General features: G+C 35.9%; 2 protein-coding genes and 1 pseudogene across 2 annotated transcripts; all 3 read left to right on the plus strand.

Annotated features, from left to right (window-relative positions):
* Positions 1-1,088: 1,088 nt before the first annotated feature.
* On the plus strand, positions 1,089-2,321 carry LOC142347962 (ester hydrolase C11orf54 homolog). Its single transcript, XM_075399128.1, has one exon. It carries the CDS (start codon positions 1,329-1,331, stop codon positions 2,319-2,321), a length of 993 nt encoding a protein of 330 aa, XP_075255243.1. The 5' UTR covers positions 1,089-1,328.
* Positions 2,322-2,975: 654 nt separating this feature from the next.
* LOC142347963 (ester hydrolase C11orf54 homolog) lies at positions 2,976-5,835 on the plus strand (annotated as a pseudogene).
* Positions 5,159-7,199, plus strand: LOC142348369 (ester hydrolase C11orf54 homolog). The gene has a single exon (XM_075399691.1). The coding sequence runs from the start codon at positions 6,179-6,181 to the stop codon at positions 7,091-7,093; it is 915 nt and encodes a 304-aa protein (XP_075255806.1). The 5' UTR covers positions 5,159-6,178; the 3' UTR covers positions 7,094-7,199.
* The last annotated feature ends 9,328 nt before the right edge of the window (positions 7,200-16,527 follow it).

Below are 16,527 nucleotides of genomic sequence, written 5' to 3' on the forward strand. Positions count from 1 at the left end.
TAAATTACTTTTTAAACGCTTAATTCAAAATTTTCACAAACAAATAGGAGAACAAAAAGAGATGGTTACTAATAGTAAACCGGATTTTAACAATATAGAGAGAACATTATAAATAATGATGGGAATTATCATGGAATTTCATCTTGACGGGACACGTCAAGGAATGTTTGTTCATGACTGGATTCGTCAAACAGGTAAACCTGTTATCTGTTAGTTTAACTAACAGGGACCCGTGCGGTAGAAAATAACTATGAGAAAATCCCAAGGAGATTAACGCAAATGGGTAAAATTAACCTAAGATTAATCAACTATTGATAGGACTGAAACCAAAGAACATATTCAAAACTAAACCTTACACAACCGAGCTGCCTCTCTTTAATTGCTTTACATCGCTCATCTTCACAAAACTTCTAATATTTACAAGGAATAGATCTAACTTTGTATTAAACTGATTGTACATTTACATCTGCTCAAATCAATTCAAGTCTGAAACTTGGAAAATTTTCCTCAGTAACTCCGAGGTTTAAAGTGCTTAAGAATAATATCCAACCCAAACCGTGACCGTAGACGATGCACGGATATTACTATATTTCAACACTAACCCCGGTGATTTAAGCTCAATGTCGGGGTCCTGATGCTGGTTGACCGTCTCCATTAAACTTGAATCCGAGCCGGAACGGCTGGGCCATGTTAACAATAATTTTGTAAGAAAATTACAGTTTTTTGCCTCAATTTTGTTACTTTTTGTCAAAAAGTTATGTTAGATATTGCAACTAATGATGAGTCAGCAAATGCAAATCAGCCGCGCGAAGTACTGTGAGCGGCAAACACCTGAATTGTTTGACCACTTGCCGAGAGGGGGAACTCCTGCGACTAGATTATCATCCCGTATTGTATCCCTTCTGATTTCTGCAAAAATTCTGAAACAGCTGCCTTACTTATTCAATCGATTACTCGTGATCGAGCCAGATGATGACCGGACCTTATTTTTGACTGGAGTCTGACTCCTATCGACAACCCATTGGCTTTTTTATTGTTTCGATCTCTAAGTAACCAGGCCATTGTTATGAGGTGATCTATTTTAGATTACGCACACCCTCTGACATGCTGTGGCGAATTGAGAAAACAGGCCATGGGTAAATGTCACATGTTGAGTCTTGTTTATCTTTGGTGCTCTGGTAACAACCAGCGTTTACATAAGAAATGGAATTAACGACTTATGGCTATATTTGTTTACAAGCCAGTCAAATTACAATAATCATCACCCAGGTTCAAGTCACGAAATCATTTTTTTCATTTGTGGTTGTCAAATTTAGTCGTCTTCAAAAATGAGCCAGTTCCCGTTGAAAGTAATCGATGCTCATGAAACTGGCATGAAAGTTATTAAAAGATGCCTAGAAGCTAATTTAAAAGAATATTTCGAAAGTGTTCAGATAGATCTGAAAGTTTGTCCTAATTTGTCCGAGGTTCCGTTCAATTTCCCTATATCAAGTATATCAAAAGGGGCAATTCTTGATGTTGGAGGACCATTTAATATTGAACCATGGGCAGACTATACAAAGAAGTTTTCTATGGATCAATTGCTCGATCTGTGCAATATTCTTCATGTTCCAAACGATACTTTATTTGGACCATGCGGTGGGCCCTTTTGGGAGGTGGGGAAAAACTCGGAAATGGTTGCCTGTAAGCAGTCAAAGCATTCGAAAACTGAATCGTTCTTGGGCTTGGTTGATAAAAATAACAAAGCTTGTTTTCAGGAAACACCAACTTATAATTTTGGGTTATTGGGTAACTTCTTCACTTGTTCTGACGAACCAGAAGCGACAGTTCTGCGAATTAAAGCTGGAAAGCGATTAACGAACGAAAACTTTACCAACGGGATTCAGAAATCTATAGCGGTCGATTTTCCGAGTCAGGTGATATCGCTTGGTGGTGTTTTTACTATGTCGGGATCGCAAGTTAATTGCCACATTATGCCAGATTTCTCTACAACTCCTCTCGACAGCTTAAAAAAGGTAAAGGAATGGTTGAGTTTCTATTCATTTGATTCGCCGATGACCTTCGCTTCAGTTTTGCATGGTCATGATCCAGGTTTGAATTTACGAGTGGAGCATTCACATGGCTACAACAAAAAAAATCGACAGCTTGGTCAATATCACCACGATTTGAACCCAAAACGTTGGCAATGCTCTGTCATCCGGACAAGGGTGGTCGTGAGGACATGTTCAAAATCATTCTTCAAGCAAAGAAAATTATGGAAGAGGAGGAGGCCCGTAATATTTATTACAAGTACGGGATTGAAAAAGCACAAGAATAGATGAACTCGAAAATGGACATTTGAAACTCTTGCTGTATGAGTGAGTGGAACACCCATATTTTCTAAGAGGGAGGCAGTATAGTGAACCCTAATGTATGACATGCTCATAAGTTACATATTAAACGCATAATTCGAAATTTTCACAAACAAATAGGAGAACAAAAAGAGATGGTTACTAATAGTAAACCGGATTTTAACAATATAGAGAAAGCATCTTAAATATTGATGGGAATTATCATGGAATTTCATCTTGACGGGACACGTCAAGGAATGTTTGTTCATGACGGGATTCGTCAAGCAGGTAAACCTGTTATCTGTTAGTATAACTAACAGGGACCCGTGCGGTAGAAAATAACTATGAGAAAATCCCAAGGAGATTAACGAAAATGGGTAAAATTAACCTATGATTAATTAACCATTGATAGGACTGAAACCAAAGAACATATGCAAAACTAAACCTTACATAATCGAGCTGCCTCTCTTTAGTTGCTCTACATCTCTCATCTTCACAAAACTTCTAATATTTACAAGCAATAGATCTAACTTTGTATTAAACTGATTGTACAATTACATCTCAATTAAATTCAAGTCTGAAACTTGGAAAATTTTCCTCAGTAACTCCGAGGTTTAAAGTGCTTAACAATAACATCCAACCCAAAGACCATTAACCGTAGATAGTGCACGGATATTACTACATTTCAACACTAACCCCAGTGATTCAAGCTCAATGTCGGGGTCCTGATGTTGGTTGACCGTCTCCATTAAACTTGAATCCGAGCCGGAACGGCCGGTCCAAGTTAACAATAATTTTGTAGGAAAATTACGGTTTATTGCCTTGATTTTGTTACTTTTTGTCAAAAAGTTATGTTAGACATTGCAACTAATGATCAGTCAGCAAATGCAAATCAGCCGCGCGAACTACTGTGAGCGGCAAACATCTGAATTGTTTGACCACTTGCCGAGAGGGGGAACTCCTGCGACTAGATTATCATCCCGTATTGTATCCCTTCTGATTTCTGAAAAAATTCTGAAACAGCTGCCCTACTCGTTCAATCGATTACTCGTGATCGAGCCAGATGATGACCGGCCCTAATTTCTGACTGGAGTCTGACTCCTATCGACAACCCATTGGCTTATTTATTGTTTCGATCTCTAAGTAACCAAGCCATTGTTATGAGGTGATCTATTTTAGATTACGCACACCCTCTGACATGCTGTGGCGAATTGAGAAAGCAGGCCATGGGTAAATGTCACATGTTGAGTCTTGTTTATCTTTGGTGCTCTGGTAACAACCAGCGTTTACATAAGAAATGGAATTAACGACTTATGGCTATATTTGTTTACAAGCCAGTCAAATTACAATAATCATCACCCAGGTTCAAGTCACGAAATCATTTTTTTCATTTGTGGTTGTCAAATTTAGTCGTCTTCAAAAATGAGCCAGTTCCCGTTGAAAGTAATCGATGCTCATGAACCTGGCATGAAAATTATTAAAAGATGCCTAGAAGCTAATTTAAAGGAATATTTCGAAAGTGTTCAGATAGATCTGGAAGTTTGTCCTAATTTGTCCGAGGTTCCGTTCAATTTCCCTATATCAAGTATATCAAAAGGGGCAATTCTTGATGTTGGAGGACCATTTAGTATTGAACCATGGGCAGACTATACAAAGAAGTTTTCTATGGATCAATTGCTCGATCTGTGCAATATTCTTCATGTGCCAAACGATACTTTATTTGGACCATGCGGTGGGCCCTTTTGGGAGGTGGGGAAAAACTCGGAAATGGTTGCCTGTAAGCAGTCAAAGCATTCGAAATCTGAATCGTTCTTGGGCTTGGTTGATAAAAATAACAAAGCTTGTTTTCAGGAAACACTAACTTGTAATTTTGGGTTATTGGGTAACTTCTTCACTTGTTCTGACGAACCAGAAGCGACAGTTCTGCGAATTAAAGCTGGAAAGCGATTAACGAACAAAAACTTTACCAACGGGATTCAGAAATCTATAGCGGTCGATTTTCCGAGTCAGGTGATATCGCTTGGTGGTGTTTTTACTATGTCGGGATCGCAAGTTAATTGCCACATTATGTCAGATTTCTCAACAACTCCTCTCGACAGCTTAAAAAAGGTAAAGGAATGGTTGAGTTTCTATTCATTTGATTCGCCGATGACCTTCGCTTCAGTTTTGCATGGTCATGATCCAGGTTTGAATTTACGAGTGGAGCATTCACATGGCTACAACAAAAAAAAATCGACAGCTTGGTCAATATCACCACGATTTGAACCCAAAACGTTGGCAATGCTCTGTCATCCGGACAAGGGTGGTCGTGAGGACATGTTCAAAATCATTCTTCAAGCAAAGAAAATTATGGAAGACGAGGAGGCCCGTAATATTTATTACAAGTACGGGATTGAAAAAGCACAAGAATAGATGAACTCGAAAATGGACATTTGAAACTCTTGCTGTATGAGTGAGTGGAACACCCACATTTTCTAAGAGGGAGGCAGTATAGTGAACCCTAATGTATGACATGCTCATAAGTTACATATTAAACGCATAATTCGAAATTTTCACAAACAAATAGGAGAACAAAAAGAGATGGTTACTAATAGTAAACCGGATTTTAACAATATAGAGAAAGCATCTTAAATAATGATGGGAATTATCATGGAATTTCATCTTGACGGGACACGTCAAGGAATGTTTGTTCATGACGGGATTCGTCAAGCAGGTAAACCTGTTATCTGTTAGTATAACTAACAGGGACCCGTGCGGTAGAAAATAACTATGAGAAAATCCCAAGGAGATTAACGAAAATGGGTAAAATTAACCTATGATTAATTAACCATTGATAGGACTGAAACCAAAGAACATATTCAAAACTAAACCTTACATAATCGAGCTGCCTCTCTTTAATTGCTTTACATCTCTCATCTTCACAAAACTTCTAATATTTACAAGCAATAGATCTAACTTTGTATTAAACTGATTGTACATTTACATCTCAATTAAATTCAAGTCTGAAACTTGGAAAATTTTCCTCAGTAACTCCGAGGTTTAAAGTGCTTAACAATAACATCCAACCCAAAGACCATTAACCGTAGATAGTGCACGGATATTACTACATTTCAACACTAACCCCAGTGATTCAAGCTCAATGTCGGGGTCCTGATGTTGGTTGACCGTCTCCATTAAACTTGAATCCGAGCCGGAACGGCCGGTCCAAGTTAACAATAATTTTGTAGGAAAATTACGGTTTATTGCCTTGATTTTGTTACTTTTTGTCAAAAAGTTATGTTAGACATTGCAACTAATGATCAGTCAGCAAATGCAAATCAGCCGCGCGAACTACTGTGAGCGGCAAACATCTGAATTGTTTGACCACTTGCCGAGAGGGGGAACTCCTGCGACTAGATTATCATCCCGTATTGTATCCCTTCTGATTTCTGAAAAAATTCTGAAACAGCTGCCCTACTCGTTCAATCGATTACTCGTGATCGAGCCAGATGATGACCGGCCCTAATTTCTGACTGGAGTCTGACTCCTATCGACAACCCATTGGCTTATTTATTGTTTCGATCTCTAAGTAACCAAGCCATTGTTATGAGGTGATCTATTTTAGATTACGCACACCCTCTGACATGCTGTGGCGAATTGAGAAAGCAGGCCATGGGTAAATGTCACATGTTGAGTCTTGTTTATCTTTGGTGCTCTGGTAACAACCAGCGTTTACATAAGAAATGGAATTAACGACTTATGGCTATATTTGTTTACAAGCCAGTCAAATTACAATAATCATCACCCAGGTTCAAGTCACGAAATCATTTTTTTTCATTTGTGGTTGTCAAATTTAGTCGTCTTCAAAAATGAGCCAGTTCCCGTTGAAAGTAATCGATGCTCATGAACCTGGCATGAAAGTTATTAAAAGATGCCTAGAAGCTAATTTAAAGGAATATTTCGAAAGTGTTCAGATAGATCTGGAAGTTTGTCCTAATTTGTCCGAGGTTCCGTTCAATTTCCCTATATCAAGTATATCAAAAGGGGCAATTCTTGATGTTGGAGGACCATTTAATATTGAACCATGCGCAGACTATACAAAGAAGTTTTCTATGGATCAATTGCTCGATCTGTGCAATATTCTTCATGTGCCAAACGATACTTTATTTGGACCATGCGGTGGGCCCTTTTGGGAGGTGGGGAAAAACTCGGAAATGGTTGCCTGTAAGCAGTCAAAGCATTCGAAATCTGAATCGTTCTTGGGCTTGGTTGATAAAAATAACAAAGCTTGTTTTCAGGAAACACCAACTTGTAATTTTGGGTTATTGGGTAACTTCTTCACTTGTTCTGACGAACCAGAAGCGACAGTTCTGCGAATTAAAGCTGGAAAGCGATTAACGAACGAAAACTTTACCAACGCGATTCGGAAATCTATAGCGGTCGATTTTCCGAGTCAGGTGATATCGCTTGGTGGTGTTTTTACTATGTCGGGATCGCAAGTTAATTGCCACATTATGCCAGATTTCTCTACAACTCCTCTCGACAGCTTAGAAAAGGTAAAGGAATGGTTGAGTTTCTATTCATTTGATTCGCCGATGACCTTCGCTTCAGTTTTGCATTGTCATGATCCAGGTTTGAATTTACGAGTGGAGCATTCACATGGCTACAACAGAAAGAATCGACAGCTTGGTCACTATCACCACGATTTGAACCCTGAAACTGTTGAATACGATGGAGTGTTTGCACTGGCAAATAAGATTGTCCGAATTGACATGCCTCAATAAAGCGCTGAAACTTAGAGTTAAAACTGTAATTGAGATTAGTTCGCAAGTTTCTAATAATTTATTTGTGCGTTTATTTAGTTGTACAAAAATTCACGTTGCAAAATTTTTTTGTTTTTTAAACGCTTAGATCTGATGTTGCAACGTTTTTTGAAAAATGGAATAGGAGAGCTTTATGCCAGCCCCTCTTTTTTTCTTTTTTTACTCTTTTTGGCTTATTTTGAGGGCATCCCAGACTAGTATTCCTGTGGATTATAGTAGTCATGTGGTCTTTTTTGGGCAATTTTTGGTTGACCAATTTTTGGACCCATTTGACTTTTCGTCTTCAAAAACGGGATAAAGTACGTTTTGATTGTTTCGGAAATCATTTTGAATTAATACCGAGAGTGGGACCCTTATTCTTACCACTATTGAGCTGTACGGTTATCGCAAAACAAGTGGCTCTAGGGTGTGAATTTCAATTGGAATTGAGAATGTGAAAACAGATTTTCGCAGAAACGTTCACAGGCAGTTTTCCAACTACTGCTGTAATTGTTTCTTTTCAGTGATTTTTATTAAAAAATAAAAATAATTTAAATTCATAGATGCTTACTTGTAATTAATTTAGTGAATGGGATTCAAATATTTTTTGACACTTTGACCTCATTTGTTTTGGTACAAACATTCTTTTAGTGAAGCTCCTGTTTGGAGTTTTGGGTGATTTGTTGGTGGCAGGTGGTAGCTTCTTTTTAATGACGCAAGGATTCATCTATCTATTCATTCATTTTTTTCTCTTTGAATCTTACAAATTTTGACAATTACAAAATGTTGGTTGATAAAGGATAATTGTTATCAGTTCAACCCATGCAATCACTCTCGTTTCCTTCTTGGAAAAATTGTTTGAGGTAAAACTTCCTGTTTTGGGCAATCACATTTCAGCCGCCACTAGTCGAGGCTTTTAATTTGCTTGACAAAATTCGTTTGTATTAATTGTTATATGCTTTCTACGTTTCGCCGGATCTGTTGTTTTTTTAAGTAATTTGAATCATTTGAGGGGTTAATTGCTCTGTTCATTTTGAAATAATTTCGATAGCGCTTTGGTTAGAAAATGATGTTTCAATTTTTGAAAAATGACATTGAACTAAAATTTACTTAATTGTATTGTCCTAAAACGAAATAATTGAGATTTGAAGTGCTCTGTGTAACTCAATTTGCTGGACTGACCCCAAAAAATTTGTAATCAAATTTGCGAGGTAGTCAGGCAAGTGTTTGTGCCAGTTTTTTTTACGACTTAACTCGCTGTATTGTTTAACAAAAGGGGTTGATTTTGTTTCTCTTACTCTTTTCGCTTTCTCGACATTTTGCCTTCTAGATGCTAGTTTCAATCATTCTTTCTATTGAATATCCATTTAACAGACGTTGCTAAGTATGATCTGGCAACAATAAGAAAATTGATGTCTGGTTTTAAATTTTCGTAGAACACTTCAATGAATGCAAAGCGAAACGAAAAACTTTTGTGTTGTTTTTTTGTTTTTGGGTTGATTAAATATAATCTGGATTACATGAAAATCATTACATAAAAACTTCTGTCAAAAGCAAAATTATCAAATTTTACTATGATGTGTGTGTCAATCAAAATGACCCTAAAATTGTTGAAATTTTCAGCTTCTTTTAAAAGTAAAACGAAGAAAGAACTAATGAAGCAGAACCAAAAACCCTAGATGACACAAAAAAAAGTTCCTAAATGGGTAATGTTTGATTTATAATTTCTAGAGGATGACTATTTCCATTTAGGCTTATGAGCCACAGTTATTTAGTTCATTATTAACACTTGTAAATTCGTCATTATATAATTTAATCCTTATAGGAATTAATTGAGATGATGAGATTAAGGTATGTTGTTCTTAGTTTGACTTGAGGTGCATTTGCATTTAGACATGTGTGCGTGCAGATTAGTACATCAACCGATTTTGGTAAAATATGATTCGTGTGCCTAATGGGTCAAGTGGTTGTCACAAGACAGTTTTGAGGAGACCTAAACAGTCTGAATGGCGTCGATTAAATGACACTCGTGTCACTACTTCACATATAGCACAATAATCTTTTTGTCTATTCCAAATGTAGCTGGCACGCAATTCGAATATAGCTATAGCATCGATGAACCGGCACAGCGAGATCAAGAAAAATGTTTTCTGCTGTTCTAGGAAATAAACCAAGGCAACGAAACCCCACAGAAATAAGTCCCTATTTTAAAATAGATTTTGTGTGGCGATTTGTCAAGTCCCATGCACTGCTATGGCATGGCGAAATGCGGAGCTCTTAAATATTTAAGTGCGGTTTTTTACGTGAGTTTTTTTCCGAAACCGATTTTCAGCATTGGTTAAAAAAAATGTGAGCACAAACTGTTGATCGACATCAATTTCAATGTTCCCATTGATATTTTGAAACAAAAGCTTAGCTTAAAGGCTATAAAGATTTGTATTAAATTTGCGTTTTTTATAAGCGGCTTCTCTGAAGGCCAATTTTGCAAACTACATTCAAGTCAGTGGAGTCTGAATTTAATCACAGCTCGCAGAACCGAAAATTTGTCTTACCGTCTTTTCCGAACTACTCTGTAAAAAGAATCACTCTGCCCCAATGTGAGCTATTCCATGTCATTCTGTTTTACCTCCTTTTCTCATTTTCATTAATTTTATAATATCTTTTTTGTCCGACCCCTCTTGAGGGGGGAACTATATACTCAACTGGTTTTTTGTTCAGACAAGTTTGACCGATCGAAATATTCATCGTAGAGTTGTGAACGGTATAATTAAAAAGCCCGTCCACCGTAGAAGGTGAAATTAATTTTTTTGGATTTCGTTCTCTAGAGCGAGTTATTGCGGTTTGTTTTTCTTGTGAATATTAGATTGATTTCCGTTATTTTTATTCACATTTGCGGATTCTGCCTAAAAGTTTGGCAATTTTGCTGAAATATGAGAAAATTGTTAACATTAACTCTGTTGATTTTCTTTCGGAGACAATGTCATGCTGACTATATTGATATAATTTTTTGGGCTAAAGTTTTTGCTAAATATTTCAAAATTCAGCCCTTTTCATCAAAAATTGTCCGAAATAAGCTTCTTTAGTCCACTTTTTTTAAATTGCCAGAAGTAAACACTCAAAAACAACCAACACAATCATTGTAAAAACAAAGAGAACTAGCCCTACTTTCACTTCCATTAAGAGTAGTCTGGAATTTAAAAAAATTGACGTTTTTGCTAATTTTATTCCATGGTTATCAAAATCACAGCCTTTTTTTGATCTTTTAACAAAAAAAATATCTAGATCTCAAGCATTCAAAACAATTGAGTGCTTTTAATGCAAGAACGGCTATAACAAGGCTAGTGTTGGTCCTTATTGGACTCTTACAATCCAAAAATAATTGAGATAGTATAAAGCCGGTTTTTTGAAACTTTGATGATCTTTATGTTAATTAAAGAACAGAACAATTAAAATCAGAGTTCCTTGTTGATAGGTCCATTGGCTTCCTAAACAGTTCCAAATTAATATATCTAGTTTTTTTCTCGAAAGATTATGGGCGTTTTGACTTTTAAGAATGTTTTATCTTTAAATAAACAATGGCTTATTGAACCTTGACAGTATTTTTGTTTGGGGAATTTGTAGCTTAGTGTAAGCAAAGAAAGAATGCTTTTTCTGCCTCTTCTTTCTACTTAATTAAAAAAATTTTGTTTTTGGTTTTTACGCGTTAAATTATGGGTTTCTAGCTTTGATACTACTAGATTTCACAATTTTTTTTTCAGACATTGGCCTATTTTTCACGTTTTTTTCTCGTTTTTTCACATTATCACATTATTAGCAGTTAACAATGAGACACAATTGACAATATAAAAGTCTGTAATGGTATAGAGTATGCAGAAGATTTATTTTCTTACATTTGCCTTAGGTAAATTTTGTACATATTAGGTAAAAGATACATTTCTTTACATTTGTCTCTAACTGTAATTTTTACTTTGTCCTTTTCGTCGTATAAAATTTACAGGATAATTACCGGTCTCATTGGTTTTTTATGCAGTAGTAATTGAGACAATATTCTGCTTTGAGTTGATAGCTGATGGCTTTCATGAGTTTGAAAACAATTTTTTTTCAAGAATTAAAAAAATATATATTTTTAACATCGCATATTTGTTCCTTTTGTCTATTTGTTTCGTTGATAATTACCGATCACATATGACATTTCTTTTGTCAAGGGAAAGTATAATTGTACAAAAGAATTCGTTATGAACATACTGGCTTCGAAACTGGTCTTTCGCAAAAAAGTAAACAGATTTTTGTCTATATTTGACGTTCTTTGTAGACTTGAGACATATTCTGAATATGACTCAAGTGCCTCCTTTGGACGAACAAACGAACCTAATGAATTATTTTCATTGTAGCTAATGGCGTTCATGACTCTAGAATTAATTGTTTTCGAAAAATACAAAATTGTTACATAATTTTGCTGTTTTTCCTCTTTTTTTTGTCTTCTTGTTTCCTACCCTCATTAAAGAGGTCCCATGCCACATGTTTGGCTTTCAAGGAAGTCTCAATTGAACATATTTTTTGGGGCTAAATCTGGCTTTACGGCTTCGAAAGTGTTTTCTCGCAAGTTTTAATTGAATAATTGTTTGTTCTCTCTATTTGTTGTTCATTTTGTAACCGCATAAAAATTGAATAATAACAGGTCTTAATGCCCTACTATAAAGGTGTATGTGATATTAAATATGCTGGACGTTTTCAATTGCTGTCTAATGGTTTCCAATAGTTTGAAAGGAATTGATTTTCAAAATTTAAGCAAATTTTTTATTGATGTTTTTTTGTTCTTTTTTGTCTAATTGTTACCGAGCCTTATTATGGAGTGATCACATACCTTTTCCAGTGCAGTACAAGTTATTTGATTTAGTTTCAATTTTATCTGACGCTTTTTTGACTTGTCAATAAAATTTTTAAATGGGCATAAAACTTTGGATGTAATTAATATTTGTTGTTCGTCTTGACTTGCTTTCTTAATAATGGCTGATCTCAATCTAACGAGGAAATTTTTTACTCCACTGAGTTATTTGCGTTGGAGGCGATCTTTTTCTCATACACAATTCTTTTTGAAAAATACTGTTCCTCAAAAATCCAGAAGTGTGGATAAGCGATGTCGGAACTTTATGTTCGAACGCACATTACCGAGCCTCCTTGTTTTCTTTGGTCGGGATTGATAGCTGACAGCAGCTATAATAGCTAAATTTGTTATTCGTGGAAAAAGTAGCTCATATTAGGCTAAATGGAGCAATGACCAGAGGGTAGTCTGGTAAACTAGTAAATGTACAAAAGAAAGGTATCTTTTTTTTACGAAAGCGGCTCTATACAGTTGGCACCAAAAGTCTAACTAATACGTCACAGTAGGACAAATTGACTCTGAGTGCACTTCACTGGCCAGAATACTTACAACTGACAAAATGAATGACTGACTATCTTACTGATGACATAAGTCAACGGTACAATTTACTCAACGAATTCACAAGGGAAATTGGCAAGAATTTTGGCTGCTTTAGTCACTTCTAGTGAAAACTTTAACCGGGATGCATGTAGCAGAGAGGAACATACTCTTTGAATTCTGCACCAATCACAGACCGAGAATACTCTATTCTCTTTTATATAGCGGAAGCTTATATATTTTAGTGTTTTTTATTCACTAGCATGTTTATACCATTCAGGCAATACTTAAACATCGTGTCACAATATTTGCATGTTTTTAAGTGTTATCCAGTGTCGACTAGATGCAGAAAAATAGGGAAGTCTAATGTGCGCGTTTAAAGAAGCAATTCTACATAAAGAGACCTGAAAGCATTGAAGAGAACCCCTTATTGATTCTGTCTTAACTGGTGGGACCAGTGATTATGTAAACGATAATCATAAAAACACTAATCTTTAGATAACACATAACAAAGCTTTTTGCACTTTTCTATTGAAATCGAAACGTTTCTAACAGGCACAGTTCTAGCAAATCGTTTCACAGTATAATAAACAACCCAGAATAGAATAGTCCTTCCCCTGGCATTGAGAATAGAAATTATTTTTTCCTCAACCGCTTCTACAATTGAGGAGTTACGTTCTTTAAAACAAACCAACCAACAACTTATGGCAAAAGTTTAACCATTTTATGTGGTTAATATCATATCCACAGCAGAATTCAATCTTTTAGTAAGCACAGCAATGGAAAAGTCAATAATTTTGCCGCGAACAACAATCCGCAACTTATATTGCGAATAAAAGCCTACAAATAGCTAGAATAGCGTTTGCATCATAAAAACAATTTTTGGTACTGCCCTTACGAGGAGGACAAAAAAAATCAGTCGTAATCCTATAAATCGCCGCCACACTTCTATGATATATGATACCTTATTTTTTCTTCTCACAGATAGCCTGCATGCAATTTTACAGGGAATGAAATTAGAAAATCACACAGCAGAGCCTGATGACCAATTTTTCAACCATCCTTTGAATTTTTTAAACGGTCAGCATTTTCGCTATTCACAGACACAATCATCTCAATAACTGAAAACGCTCATAAAATCAAATGACAGTAAATCCAAAGTTCTCAATGTTATGTTATCTATTGTTTTGAAAAAGTGTAACAGGTACCGAATGAAATCTTGCAAACACGCTAGAAGTGTTACAACTTTTAACATTGTTTATATATTTCAGTTTTAGTGTAGTCTATTGTTACTTATCTATACTCGGCTACGGGAAATGTTAAATGAGTTTGAAAAACTCTCAGGCTATTTGCCAATTATCCCAGTGCTTTTACAGTATCCATCCAGTCCTGAGTAGTTTCACTATCCTTGAAGCTTGAATGTGCGACAATATTTTCATCACATAAAAATAACACTATGTTTTAAAATGAAACGAAATTCCAAAAACTATATAGGCAAAACATTTTTATCCTCGATCAAAAAATACGTACTACACCATAAAAAACAGGGGAAACAAAACCCTCTACAAACGTGCAAGCTACTGCACAACAGTTTATACTAAGCCAGACAGCTCACCCAAGAGCCATTCGGTATATACAAATGCTCCAACGCCATACTACATGCAAGCGGCGCCGACACAACCTCCATCGCCAGCAGTAAACACAAAGATTCCCCTATCGTATATCCATACTTTAGGAAAGCAGTCCCTACGCAACAATTATTAAAAACCATGATAATACTGACCCAACACAGAGCAGAATACCTACTCAATGCAAAGCAGGACCAGTGATAGCAGGACCAGAACAACCGGACTGACCTTTCCATGGAGCAGTGATATCAAAAATATGGTTATGATCCAAACAGCATTTGCTTGCCCAGAACAATAATTGTACTCCTATTTACCATTAGAATTTGAGAACGATTAGCAACTTGTTTGGCTAAGAAATGCGGCATGCAATAATCAAAGGTCTCGAAAACAATCAGTTACGCTTGAAGGATAGGCATATGTTACTAGCAAGGCAGACATTAAAATTACACAAATGCATGATGCTTTAGTCAAAGACAGACCAACAATGCGCACATGTTGCAAGAAAACAGGTTACAGATTACAAATTAATGGCATTGGAACTCCAAATTCCTTTTGTTCAACATATTAATAGATTTCGCCAAGAAGAAAATTCACCATGCAAAAATCACCAAGAATAAGCTCGCCACAATCTACAAGAAGAATCAGCAACAACTCTCATAAATAATATCACGTTCAGAAGGTTTCAAGGAAGTTGATCTCTTGTTGATACAATAGAATTAGACATTGCACAGGGCCAGATACTGTAATAAAGAGCTTTAGCCAATTTTCCGGCCAATTGCCCTGCTAGTAACTCAAAAATTTTAGAGAACTTACGTGATCCTCAAAATGGAGCCCACGAGTTCCATTTCGATCACCGAATCTGAAAAGAAACCGATCTCATAAAAACTGAGACAAAGCTGGCCAAACCGGAAAATTGTCTCGTCGTCTTTTCAAAACCACTCCATATAAACTCACTTTGCATCAATCCCAGCTATTCTATTTAATTCTGCGTTTAATTCTTTTCTTCTTTTTTAACATACATTTTAATCTTTTTCCTTTGTATTTTCTTTGGTCGAGGTTGATAACTCACATCAGCTTTAACAGCTAACTTAGCTATCGTGGAAATAGTAGCCCACAGAAAGCTAAATCAAGCTATAACTAGGCAACCGTCTGGTAAAGTAGTAATTACAAAAAAAACATGATGGAAATCTTTTGTACAACCAAACGACTCATAAGCGACAAAATTCTTTCCAGTTGGCACTAAAACTTTCAGTAATACAAGACAGCTGAAGAGTATTGGCCTTGAAGGACTTCCGTGGCGATAATACATTGTAATTGACAGTTTGACTGATTGACTACTTTACAAACAACACAAGTCAACGCCACATTTTACTGGAAGAATTCAACAAAAGTTGACGAGAGTTTCTGGCTGTTTTTGACACCTCGATTAAAAAACTCTTTACCCTAGATGGATGCAGCAGACAAAGAACTACTCCTTGAATTCCCCGCTAATCACACACAGAAGACTCGAATCTTTTTCATATTGCGAAACCTTTTATTTTTTAATTAGTGTTATTTTAATCTCTACCATGTGTATACCAATGACGCTGCCAATACCTTAATACCTTGTCGTAATAAATGAAGCTCACTTTAAATGTTATCCAGAATCAATTAACAACTTGGATTTAGAAAAGTCTGCTTCGCGCGTAGAAATAAATGTCTCTTTATCTATAGACCTTAAGGTGATAACTAGAGGCCTTATTGGGTCTGCCAAAGATCCATCTAATTGTTTTGGATATTCGATTGAAACTTTAACTGTTTGGAAATTGCTTCTGACAATTAGTTTATTCTTTGTGAGAACACAGGCACTAAGTTAGTCAAATCTTGAAAATCTAAATTCTCCAAACCTTGACGGCGTCTCGAATTTTGTCGCAGAAGCAATAAGTTTTTCTTTAGTAATACTTTGCCTGCTGAAAATTATATTAATCACATGATTTTTACAAACTTTGGCAACCAAACCAATCTTTTATAATCTCCGAAAACACTTTGCACTGCTTTGATAATTTACTGTAGATCGCGTTATTGCCCATGTTCAATTTTGAGTTTGTCCAAGTTTATCAAAAGAGCTGCAACTCATGTTTAAATTCAATTTAAAAAAAGCAAAAATTGTCCTCGCCTGAAGATTTTGGATAATTAAAATGTGATTTCATGAGTCTTAATTGGATGCTTGCTTTTTATTAAATTCATGTAATTTTGAATAAATTTGAATTAATAATGCCGTGGTACTAAACCAGATTACATATTACAAATCAATCGAATGAGAACTCAAAAGTCTATATCCCTAACTTGCTGAAGAAAATTCACCAAGGAGTTTTGCCGCTCGCCACAAG

Source organism: Convolutriloba macropyga, chromosome 10 (genome assembly GCF_964194025.1).
Source record: "Convolutriloba macropyga chromosome 10, txConMacr16.3, whole genome shotgun sequence".
Taxonomy (NCBI): Eukaryota; Metazoa; Xenacoelomorpha; order Acoela; family Convolutidae; genus Convolutriloba; species Convolutriloba macropyga.